Raw genomic sequence first — 13,074 nt, forward strand, 5'->3', positions numbered from 1 at the left:
GATTCCTCTCGGCCCGAAGAAAATTCTATATATAAGAAATAGCTATAAGTAATTAGGACTTTGTGAATGCAATTCTCTTCCTTTTATAATTTTGTTTGGGGTCAAAATTAATAATGTATGTTCATTGCGAATGATACAATATGTAAATATATTTATAAGTATTAAGGGAATTGATATAATAAAAGAATTTAATTTTAATATATTGTCAGTGTTGAATAATTTTACACGTACATCTAATTATGTTGTATAAAATGCTTTACATTATCAGTACATTAAAATTAAACTTATAATAAAAATATAATACCCTATAATAAATATTTAAATATACTAAATAATTCTAATAAATAATAATTAATCTTAATATATTCTAGTACATAATACAATATTATTACATCATCAACTAAATAAGACATTCCCTTCTTCTACAATAGTCAAGCACATAACAAAGATTTTTAAAATCATATCAAGAATTGAAGGGCTTAAAACATTATTTATGCAATATTGCCATTATTACTTGATGATACAATATTGTTCCACTTTCATACAAATCTACAAAGATGATCTTTCTTTTAATTTCTTCTTTTGCAAATAAAAGTTTTTTTTTTTTGGCCAAATATATTGGACAATAACTCTTAATTCTAGGCCTCACAAACTTACGTATATTATGCACTCACACACACAGTTAAAGGTTTAATCTATTACCACTTAACCAAAGCCTCACTTTCAAATTAAAGTGTTTGTTTTTTTAAAAAAAAAAAACACACAAATGATGAGACACTACTAATTCAAATCCAAACTTGGAGTGTTTTTGTTTTCTTACGTTTTTGTTTAGTTGACAAACCTACAATTAGTCCTTACTTGGCCCTGTTGTCCAGTGAGCACACTGATGCGGCCCATTTTCTCCATAGAAACAGCAAAGTCTCTGAAGAAGAGAAGAGGCCACTTGCTATACATGTTGACCAATGAAGCAGTGGTGTTGTCACCCATTAGAGCCTGGTCTGATAGAAGCAGCCCTGAATTGTTGAGCAGGTTTCTGTAATACATGTTGTCGAATGTGTTGGTTGTCACAGGATCCAAGGGTGCCAAGTTTGTGTCAGAGCTAGCTTGGTTTGGACATAGGTTCTGTAGATTCTGTAGTAGTGAACCATCTAGTGTTGGATCCGATTTACCAGTTCCACCAAAGTTGAATAGCCTTGCCTTGAATGTAAAGCATTGTGCAAACCCAAAGGTGTGTGCACCTGCATGCATGCATTACATAATATTCAAATCATCACTTGTATAAAACATATGTTGTGATATACATACAAATATATAGTGGCTGATTAACATTTTGAATGTATTAAGAATGAAGAAGCGAGCAAACCTAGGAGCACTGCTACATCCTTCAATTCAAGACCTTTGGCAACGAACTTGGCTGTAATATTTTCAAGAGGATCAAAGGGTGATGGCAAATTGTTTGCCTCGCTCTCACTTGCTGTGGTGCCATCTCTACGACCAAGAGGGACAACCCAAAATGGCCCTTTACTCTTACCAAATTTGAAGGAAAAATGTTTAATATGGGTGTAGCTTATAGAGTAGTAATTAATTAATAAGATTAGAGAGTCTTACAAGAAAAACAGCTTCTCTTGCAGCTAGAGTTAGTATATCAGCACATGACACAGTGGCTGGACATGCCTTCTCTAATGCTGATTTGATTGTGTCAATCACCTCAAATCCTCTCACTGAATTCTTGTTAGGCAGAGCATTTTTCTCCCCAGTAAAAGTGCTGGTTGTATCAAGCAACACAGATCCATCACATCCCTATATAGGAAGAAATGAACATATGTAGATTCAACCTTATTAGTAAATAACATATCTTTTTTTATAGTTTGATTGTATTTTATGTGGGTTATATATAGAACAAGCCCAAAACGAAGCAAATAACACAATTTGAAAGCCTATTTACGTTGACGAAACAATCATGGAAATGAAGGCGCAGGAGAGAAGCTGCAATCCTTGTGTCATTGTTCATAGCTGACAAAACGTTGTATCTAACGATTCTGGTGAGGTTTGGGCAAGTTGAGTCGTAGAAATTATAGTAAAGTTGAGAGCACACTAAAGGAGTGAGGAACACTAGCCAGAACAAGAAAACAAAAGGGTGCTTATTATTAGTACACTCCATAATGAAAGCAAAAAAACGTGTTATAAGATAAGCAAACAAGTAATAACAAGTGAGTTATATGTTAGAAGATGTGTGTGTGACATGAATAACAATTTATAGAAGACAAGGTACATGCATGATGCATGCTAGTTAACTTTTATACAGAGAGTGGCAGAGCCACTATCCAATTCCCGTTTTGGTTTTAGTCAAAACTTGCTGCTCTTTCTCAAATATTTTATGGGAGCCACCCAAATAAATATTTAAGTAATTAAAATTTAATATATATAATTGATTAAATTATATTATTTTTATTAAAATTAGATTAGATAAATTGATTTGACTAAAAAATTAGTAAATTATAAAAACAACTACAATATTTTTATTATAAGAAATTACTAAAATATTTTTATTATATATATTTATATAATTTTTGAAAAACCTAAATTCTAACCATTTTTTTCTATGTCGTTATAGGGTTAGGATTTAAAATTTTTAAAATTAAAAAATATATATGTATAACAAATATTTTAGTCATTTTGTATAATAAAATTATTGTAGTCATTTTTTATAAAAAAGAATATTAATTTAGATCAGTTAAAGATTTGATTTACCGATTTTTTCGGTCAAATCAATTTGTCTAATATAATTTTGACAAAAATAACACAATTTAATCAATTATATGTATTAAATTTTAATTAATAAAAAATATCTTAAAAAAAACAGTTTAAATATCTTTATCTAAATAGCTCCCATATTTTATTACACTAGAAAAATTATTTAAAAATGATCAGTATTTATTATTTTTTTACCACTATTTTTAGTTATTAATGACTAAAAACTATAAATTTTAATAACGCTCTAATATCCTTCTTAGACGAATTCCCATTTTTAATGGGAGCCAAGAACGAACTTGCATTAACAATTGCTGTAAGTGGCAGGATGGTGTTATTGCCTTATTGGGCAAATTACATGCCCTTTATTTTAAAATAGTTATTGTTTTGAACTTTTATATATTTTTATATCGACCATATTATATATATATCAAAAGCAGAATTAAAGTCCGTCATCAGTATAAAATATATAGTAAATATAAATACATATTAAAAATAAATTAAACTATACATATATTTATACATAAATATATTAATAATTAATTTTAATATAAAAATATTATTTTTGTTTCTATATAATTACGTACCATGATTTTTTATAAAATACAAAGTAATTGAATAAAATATTATCTATATTTTAAAAGAAGTCAAGTATACATAATACATATGATCTAGCCATATAAAATTAACACACTTGAGGAAATATGGTATACTATGATTTAATTTCAACGTTTATTTATTTAATATTTCCATGCTAGTTGCAGTTGCACTTTGAGGATAAGTTGCATGCAGGAATTTTCAAAAAAAGAAAGAATAAAAATATACCGACAGTGCGCATAGCATTAGAAATGTAGAATAAGTTCTGTGAATGTGTCATGTGGTGGAATATGCGTGTACAATCATGATAATACAACCTACCAAACCATGAGATAATAGCGCCATGATATTTTGTGGAAACTACCACGTTACTTATCAACTTCAATTAACTAGGCAGAGGAAATTAAGACTGAATTAATATGCATTTACAATTGAAACTGAAAGAAGCTAATTTGGATTGGACCAATTGCCTTTACCTTCCTTTTCCAAAACGACAACACTAAAATTATTAAAATAATATCTTTGATTTTCCTACTTGGACTGCATAAGAGAGCGTTTATAGAGAGGATTTCTCTTAAATTGGATCTCAACAATCAAGGGGTTAAAAGATTAAAAAAAGAAATCAGAACCAATATTCTATTATTTTGCATTTATGCACATGGATTAAAAACAAGTCTTCGGATAGCATTGGAGGATTGAGTGGAATATGCTTTAGAGGTCGTCTAATTTATTGGGGTATTTAAAATGAAAATTGTCTAATTTATTGACAAAAAAAAAACAGCTGAGATTTAAACCAAATGATAATAACATTTTCTTAATCAAACTACACTAAATTTAAATCTCAACTGAGATTGGGATAAGGTTTAAAAAAATCTCAAAATGTATGTAAAAAGATGGTTAAGTCGACACTAATCAATTATATAAATTTTTTTATTTGCTTGTTTATTATTTATAATCTTTTATATTTTAAGAAAATACAAAAGATGGTTGAGTCGACACTAATCAATCATATAAATTTTTTTTTCATATAGTTTTTATACAAATGTATGTAAAATGATTATGAGGTCATATTTTGGTTTTTTTATTAATTTATTAGTGTTACTTTCATGAAGATGCTTTTATGTAAAAAGGATATTGTTAATATTCAAAAAACTCCTGAAATCTGACCTCAAACTCAATTTAGTCTTCAAAATTTTAATCGATTTAAATCTTTCCTTCAAATTTTAATGCGGAGCTCAAATTGACCATTTCATAATTATCCAGCATCGGAACATTGACGTGTCACCTAGCACTTTTAACCGTTATATGACGTGATGAAATTCTTATAGGCATCAATTTAATTTTTCAGGAATGTTGGATTTGAACTTTAAAATCTAGAAAATGTCCCAAATCTCCCAAATTGAACCTGTTTTTGGTGAGTTAGGAAGGATGTTGGAGAAGTAGCGAAGCTTCCCAAAACTCTACTATATCCCGTTCACATGGCAGCTAGGTGAGGTACGCACATCATGGTAGAGGAGAGAAAGTTTCATGATGGTGTGGTTGTAGGATACGACCCATTCTTCGTTGGTCTAGTACAAACGCAAACCCAGAAAAATTATTTTATCGCCTTAATTATAATGTGAGTTGGTTGAATGTCCATTCTTAATTCTGTATTATTCTTCCTCACAATTTTTCAAATTTTTTTTATATATTTCAGACGTAAGTGAAGATGATGGCATGACTGAAAAAAATGAAATTCAAATCAACGAAGAGCATTGGAAGATCAATCTGAGATGGATGATTAGTGCAGTTGAAGCTAAAATTAGAATTTTAAAAATGTAAAATATTATTTTGTCTATCATTATTGTTCTGTTTGGGGTTGTATGTTTAGGTTATGGTTTATTGGGGTGAAAGTGGTGATTAAAGAATGAGATAACATGTAAAGTGAGATATATTTATTTACAATGAAATGATGAACCATGTCTATTGTGAAAGTTGTGTTTCTAAAATAAAAAATAAAATATGCAGATTACAAAATATGTTAACTCATTGGTTATATATATTAATCGCTGCAATAGATTAACTGTTGTAATATACCAAAATAATTAAACTGAAACAAACTTCAAACATATTAACTAAAAGTCATAGTAGTTAATCATAATATTCAAGCAGCAGCAGTATTAACTGCTATAATACATCAAAAGTGATGTCTAAAGTATCATCAATAATAACTAAGTTTTTCCAAATTAAAACATAGCACCTAATAACATAGTCTCAAAATAACATAGTTTAAAAAGGCTTTATGCAAAAAATTGAAAAACACATGTTCCAAGCAACACCCTAAGTTATAAACTGTTTCTTCATTGGTGGATTATAGCCTGAAATGGAAACGAATTTCATAAACTCGGCTAAGTGTGCAGCTGTTCCAGAATTTGCTCTTTGCATTGGGTATATCTTTGGTGTTATTTTTCTCTTAGGTGGCAACTTCTCAAGCCTTGTCAGCTGCTGTGGAGGTGGAGATGAATATGATGGAAACTTCTAAAAATAAATTGTATGTGTGAAATTGTTGAGTATCATCTTATGCATATCAAGACATGTAAAAATGCAAATAACAAGGTTAATATTACATGGTTCTGAATTTCTGGTTGAAAATATGTAGGCTGAGTGAGTTCAATCTCTGAAGATTGTGCTTTATCAACATTTTCAGGAGGAGCATCAACAAAATTAGCATAAACTTCACCAGGTTGAAGGTCAGCTGTGATAGCATTAGTTGTAGCAAGAGTAACTCCAGCATTGACAACTTTTTAGGATGCAACAATAGCTACTACAACAACAGGAAGGGCACTGCCAATATTATCTACCTTCTTATGGGAGCAACTCCTTTTGATGTGCCTTTTAGTGCTACAATAAATGCAAATGAATTCTTTGTACTATCTTTTTAATTTGGTGAAAGTTTTGACTTTCTTATTATCATAGGGCTCTTTATCAACATCTTTCTTTCTCTTTTTAGTTAATAGACCTGGCTTTCTTTTAATTTTGGGTGTAAGAGGCCTGTTGTATTGAGATTTTTTCTAAAGATCCTATCCTAAAATTGGGTTAAGAGATTGTATATACATAGTTCTATAAGCTTCTGTAGTCAGCCAATGATGACAATAATCCTCAGAATTTTGGTTAACCTTGAATATGACTGTACATGCGTGGACACATGGCATACATATATAGATAAAATGGAGTTTTCTCGTGCATTGCGTCCAGATCCAATGTATGATAGTAACTGAGTACAGCTAATAAGGCCAGAATTGGTTGCGGGACAGGCAGAAGATACCAAACTGATGTGTCGACTGGAGTCTCTGGTACAAACTACTCCCCCTCCTCATCATCTTCAGAAGAATCACTATTGTTACTATCGGCAACATACTCCTCATCAGACTCTTCACCATCCAAGTCCATATCTTCTACTGGACTAACATAGTATATCAATGATAGTGCAAGAGGTGGGTCATCTTGCCAAAATTCGAGTGGTCAGATTCACCACCACCAATATCACTAACTTCCGTATAAAGTTCCATCACTTGTTCCATTATAATTCTCTTATAGAGGTCAAACATGAGGCACACATGCTCATCGCCATAGAATCAAAATAGACGAAACCGAGAAACTCCATTTTTCATCGGTGCTAACAACATATACCCAACTCTTCCAATCTCGTTACTCCCGCTAGCACCAACGCTCCTCAATATCAAACTCTTTAACTCGAACAAAGAACTTACTCTTCAAATGCGCAACAAAATGAGATTTCTCAATGTCACTGTTTCTCAAATGACAATTGGGATATACACTTACAACCACATATTCACTATACATTTTCTCTTAATTTTTGGAAGAACACTGGAGAAGAAGAAGAAGTGAAATGTTTCTAAAGAATACGAATAATTGCATATTCTTTTATAGCAGCTAAAATTTTGTCGTATCGTATCTCGTTTACATTGTAAATGTCCTCATTTATTATTTATTTTCTTTATAGTGTAAAAAAAATAACAATGTGTATATTTCATTTATATTGTAAATAAGATAACCATGTTATACATGTCGTGTCTTATCTCATTTATGCTGTAAACGAAATAAGTAATAGAATGTAAATTTATAAAAACATTACAAATTATCTATATTTGTAAATAAAATATTTATTTTATTTATTTAAAAAATTCTGTAATTAGATTGATAAAATTGTGCATTGAAAATTATTCAATAATATAAGTTATTAAAACTTATTTTTGATGTAAACGAATTCCTTCTCTCACACATTATCAATTGTTTTTTCAGTTGAACCGAGCCTAGTTGAACCCAGAATAATAACATAATCTAATGTCTTTGAATAATTGCTGATTCCATATGTATCCACCACATTGGGCGGTGCGCAATATCGGAATATCGTAAGTCATACAGTAAGTCTATACGAGAGATCGATAAGGAACAACAAATCAATCTTGCACAGCCCAAATCATGGAAGCAGCAGAGATCTCACCCCCTTTGATCACGATTCATCTCCATTTTTGCAAGTTGCAACCAAGTAAGAAACTCAGAGGGTTTCTGCATGTCACATCGTGGTTGCAACTTATTGCAAATAATTGAAGTGATGCTTCAAGTTCAACAGTAAAGTGAAAAACACTACTAGTTTATTCTGTTCATCTTCTTTAACAATCAATAATAAGCAAAACGCATATATGTAAATAGTAGGTAGATGAGAGAATAGCGCAGCAAGTTCATCTGATAAGGAAAATACAGCTTGAAAGAGCAGAGGAATGTGTCAAGTACATGCAGTGCTTTTTCCTTTCATTTGAATGGCTCTTAAATTAAAATAGTAAATATCATAGAAAAGCTTTTAAATATACCAATACATTAATATTTTAATAATTTTTAACTGTTAATCTTAATTATATATATTATATATTTTTTATAATTAAAATCAACAGTTAAAATTTACTGAAATATACCGGTACATTTGAAAGTTTTCCAATATCATATACTATAGAAACTACAAATTCAATAATTTCTCACTTGAAAAAATCTTTTCCTCATAAGGGCATAGATATTTACATGATGACTTCAACAAAAGTTACAGCAAAGGTAATCAAAGCAGCCCTGAGTACAGTCATAGCAGCAAGAGCAACTGCATCATCAACAGAATTATTAATGGAACATAGAAAACCAAAATGAAATGTTTAGGAAGGAGTACTGACCAGTCATTGATGAGCTTGTCTTGAGTATCATCCCCGCCGCCTTGGGAAATATCAATGGATTGTGAAGGAGGAGGATCCATCTCTATCTCTCTCTCTCTCTCTCTCTCTCTCACACACACACACACAACAGGAAATAGTGAATGTGATGATGGGAGGAAAGTAGTGAAAGCGAAATGGATATATAGAAATAGAAGAATGCACGTGAATGGACCTTGTCATCACTACCACGCCTTCATCTTAACCGTTAGTTGCGCTTAATTTACCCCATTATATTCCTCAATAAGTCCACATATACCAAACTACTATTAATAAAAAAATGGATACTAAATTGTGGTGCTAAATTAAAGCAGCACATTAAGTTTTAATTTTTAAGTAGTAATAAGTCATGGTTAGTTCTGGTTTTCTATCATTTTTCACCTAATAATAATTCCTCAATCAGCAGAAAGAGTGCATAAAATAAAATAGGAAACAAGCACGTCTTATTCTGAAATGTATTTTGTCTGCAAACTTCTAATTGAACGAGGAATCAGATACTAAATCAACCCTGCAAAATCATTTGATTAACAAATACTATTTACTATTGAGAAAGATTAACGGGCAAAATTCTAGCAAAATCTTAATATACTATATGCAGAGGCGGAGCCTCGTATTAAGGAAGGGGCCAGTGCCCCAAATTTCAATTTTCTAATGAGAAGTATTTGTAGTAATCGATTTGTTATTATTAGTGTTTTTAATGGTGTGAAATTATATTTAATGATGTGAGATTATTCATTTTTTTTTTTGTTAAATGCTGACCAAATTTTAATAAAAGTGATGGCTTCTTAAATTTTTTTTAATTGTTAATTATGTATTAATTTTAGTTTATTACACAATTTTTTAATTGTTAATTACTAGTGTGGTAGTTAATAATTTATTTTATTTTATATTATATTTCCTAACCGAATAAATCAAAAATTAATTTATTATGGATTTAAATTTAATTTATCACCTACCAATGAGTTACAAAAGGTGAAATTCGAATTTTAAATACTTACTTAATCAAACTACCGAACCCAACCCAAGTTGATTACCAAACTTAGTAAGTTAGTATTTAAAATATGTTAAATACTTAAATCTGTTTTTTTTATTTATTTATTTGTTATTTAATAAATTGATTTTTTTACTGTAATTTATATATTAGTAATAAAAATAATATATTTATGTAAATAAAGTTGATTCAGAACAAACACATTATTAGGTATTTTTTAGTTTAAAAAAAAATCCTATATATTTTGGAATATAATATTTCTTGGTATTTTAAATAACATATTAATATATTATTAATAGTACTAATTCAAATATGATCATTATAGACTTAAAAGTGATACTAGTCAAATTTAAACATAAAACTTCTATATGTAATAGATCGCATGCATGTGATTTTTTAAAAAAAAGAAGTGATAGATGATTGCCAAAACAAATATTCATATTAAAAAATAAATTAAAATTTAATTATTTTTAATGTCTTATTTTAATTATATTAAATATTTAAAATATTTTTTGTTTTAGTAAATAATAATATATACTATATCTAAATTTATTTTAAAAATATATGTTAAGAATAAGACTGGACACGCTGATACGTGATGATATTTAGGTGTGTCCAGGCGTGTCTGAAGAAAAATTTTATTTTTTTATTACGACATGGTTGGACACAGCAGACACGCGTGTCGGACGAGTGTCGGTGAATGTCGTGTCCAAAATGTGTCCGACATGCGGACACGACAACTCATCAAAGTGTCAGTGCTTTATAAATATTATATATTGGTTTGACAACTTTTTCATTGTCAGGACAAGTCTTGAGTTGCTCTATTGAGAGCGAAGTATCTGAGGAATGAGGGAGTTTTAGATGGCCCTGTCCCTTGCAACCTTCTCATGTTCGGAAGAGTATCTCAAAGGCTTTTGGTGCTAAGCATGCCTTCTCTTGGTGCGTTGGGTCACTTGATCAATCTTTTTGTTTTGACAATTGGAGTATTGAGGGCCAATTGCTCAAGATGTCCTATATTTGACTCTGATTTAACTATTAGAGATGTTTGGAAAGATGATCAATGGAATCTCCATGATATTTTCTCTAACATTTCGGAAGATGTCAAACAGCGTTTGAATGCTTATAATCCGGATTTGAATGTTGGAGAGAGTTCGGGTTAGTCGTGAAGTGTGGCATCTTCTATACTTTACTCAATTAAGAGTGGATACAGTTGGCTAGCCAAAAGAAAGTTTGACTGGAATAAGCATTAAAATTGGTTGTGGGTATGGCGACTTCATATTCCTGGAAGTACAAGTTCTTGATTTAGCTCAATTTTCATAATGCTATTCCTACGGCAGTGTTTCGTTTGGGTCGTGACTTAGCTTTATCTAACACTTGTCATTGGTGTTAGAATGGTTCTTGATGGTTTCAGTGGCTAAGAGAAGGGAGGGTTGAATCTTAGCCCTCTTTTTGCTTGATTACGCTTTCTGGTCTTGGAGGAAACTTTTTTGTTTTTGTCTCGTCCCTAGCCACGAGACTTTTTATTTTTGTCTCGTCACTTGGCACGAGATATTTTTGGTATCCTGGTTCATTTGCTAAGTGCAATGTAGCCTACATCCAGTCTCCATTACAACTATGATGAAATTTCACTATAAAAAATCTGATTACAAACTGTAAAGTGCTAACCCAACTTACAAGGGGATTCCCACAGAATCATGAAACACAACATAGATGAACAAAGGAACTCTAAGACATCTATGGCTTTTTCTTTTAATTTTGTACTCTCTGCCTTTTTCCGCTCTATGGCTTTTTCATACAAACCTCACTGTTTGTCTTTTTTCCATGAGACTCAAGACATGACAAAATTAAACAGAAAAATTACAAAACAGAATACATTGAAGGAGAAGAAAATCTGTAAGCTTAGGTAGCTATGAGACTTCTGTGCCTTTCACTCTCAAACTTTTTCCCTTGAATCAAATCGTGACTGTTCACTTCTTTTATAGAGAAGAGAAGCCTTCACAGTTGAAACAAAACCAAGCTTAACTTCTTTTCCTTCACACATAACCAGTTCGGCCACAGAGAGAGAATAGGTAACTCATGCAAAACCCAACATGCAAATACCTCTAGTTCTTCCTTGGTCATCACTCTTCATCAATCCGAACGCTCCATCCTTGGCTTGCTCTCCAAGATGGATTTCTGGCCCTTGATGCTTCATGATGATGATGGCTTCATCTGCTCCAATCTCTGCCTCTTCCATCACTTCGCCACTCTAGCTACTTCCAGTGGTGGTTGAACAGAATCAGAGACAAGCCATGCCTCCAAAGATCTCCTACTTGCTGGTCGAATCTCCTTCTTTCTTTTTGAGTATGAAGAGCTCGATATTACCTCACCAAATCTTACCACTTTTGGTAAAAATCTCAGCCACATCATACTTTTATTTTGTTATGTTTTCTTGCCATCAGCTTGATGGTCATGTAGCTTGCTCTTCCTTCATTTCGGTAGCTCATTTTTGCTTCCATGACAACCATTGTTTTCTGGTTAATGACCGAAATAGAGAAAGAGAGTTGAGAGAGAAGAAAGAGAAATTGAACATTAACTAGTGTATTTTTGACAAAGTAAGAATAAATGTCCACTTCCTTTTTACTGAGCAACGTGTAGCTCAATGATACCCATCAAATCAAAGTCACTCATATTCTCTCTCATAGTTCCCATACAATAAATGACAATTGAATGAGTTTTGGAATCCATCACATGGTTGAATTCTTGGATCCGTTGGAAGCAATTTTGCTTTCTTTCTTCATTGGTTTCGGATCATGCATGAGGAACTTTCATCAAATATAAAATTGGGCTTAGTTGCAACAACATTTAATCTGGCCCAATAATAACATTTGCTTTTCTGATGAATTTTTTCGGATCATGCAATGAGCAAATAGGAAAGCATGTTTAACTTGGACTTGTAACTATAATGAATTAATTTGGCCCAAGTAACATAATAATCAATTCAGCCATATTCATCATATATTTTTGTATCAAACCAAAGGCTGAATATTTTTGATATAATTGGGCTTGCACTAGAATTTTTTGGCCCAATATTAAAACCTGCAACAAAATTATTAATTAATATATGTTAAGTGAAAATCAAATTAATAATTTTGTAATTAATTATTTTAATAATGTTTAGTCATCACAAATATTAATTTAGAGTTTTCCAAACTCAACAGTTCTGAATCCATTAGCACTAAGAGTGAATAGTTAGGTGTTAGCCTAACCAAGTCAAGTTATGTTAGAACAGAGTGAAAGGATTGTGTCAATCCTGTGGAATTGGTGTATGTAATACTTTAACTATAGTAGAAATTCTACAACTGTTGTGGTGGAGACTGGATGTAGGTTGCATTGCACAAGGCAACTGAACCAGGATACATGATGGTGTCGGCTTCTCTCTTCCCTTCTCTTTTCTATTTTCTGATATTCATGAGACAAAATGAAATTATCTCATAAATT

General features: G+C 31.2%; 1 protein-coding gene and 1 long non-coding RNA gene across 3 annotated transcripts; both read right to left on the reverse strand.

The window, feature by feature from the left end:
* Positions 1-440: 440 nt before the first annotated feature.
* LOC107487775 (peroxidase 10) lies at positions 441-2,209 on the reverse strand. Its single transcript, XM_016108471.3, has 4 exons — positions 1,946-2,209; positions 1,609-1,800; positions 1,364-1,526; positions 441-1,238 (listed from the first exon to the last, which is right to left on the reverse strand). Exons 1-4 carry the CDS (start codon positions 2,159-2,161, stop codon positions 829-831), a joined length of 981 nt encoding a protein of 326 aa, XP_015963957.1. The 5' UTR covers positions 2,162-2,209; the 3' UTR covers positions 441-828.
* A 5,456-nt stretch (positions 2,210-7,665) lies between these two features.
* Positions 7,666-8,825, reverse strand: LOC107487755 (uncharacterized). 2 transcript variants are annotated; one of them, XR_008009670.1, is made up of 3 exons: positions 8,568-8,794; positions 8,386-8,497; positions 7,666-7,917 (listed from the first exon to the last, which is right to left on the reverse strand). It is a non-coding gene; the product is annotated as an uncharacterized LOC107487755 (long non-coding RNA). The 2 variants fall into 2 exon arrangements; XR_001591819.3 differs by lacking the exon at positions 7,666-7,917 and having other exon boundaries at positions 8,066-8,497; positions 8,568-8,825.
* Positions 8,826-13,074: the final 4,249 nt, after the last annotated feature.

Source organism: Arachis duranensis, chromosome 5 (genome assembly GCF_000817695.3).
Source record: "Arachis duranensis cultivar V14167 chromosome 5, aradu.V14167.gnm2.J7QH, whole genome shotgun sequence".
NCBI classification, from domain to species: domain Eukaryota; kingdom Viridiplantae; phylum Streptophyta; class Magnoliopsida; order Fabales; family Fabaceae; genus Arachis; species Arachis duranensis.

Bases quoted from the DNA above. Each gene is read 5' to 3' on its own strand.
- LOC107487775 (XM_016108471.3), bottom strand. From the start codon at position 2,161: ATGGAGTGTACTAATAATAAGCACCCTTTTGTTTTCTTGTTCTGGCTA. The intron at 1,527-1,608 runs GTAAGACTCTCT...AAATTTGGTAAG, and splicing joins CAAGAGAAGCTGTTTTTCTT to AGTAAAGGGCCATTTTGGGT. The intron at 1,239-1,363 runs GTTTGCTCGCTT...GCATGCATGCAG, and splicing joins GGATGTAGCAGTGCTCCTAG to GTGCACACACCTTTGGGTTT.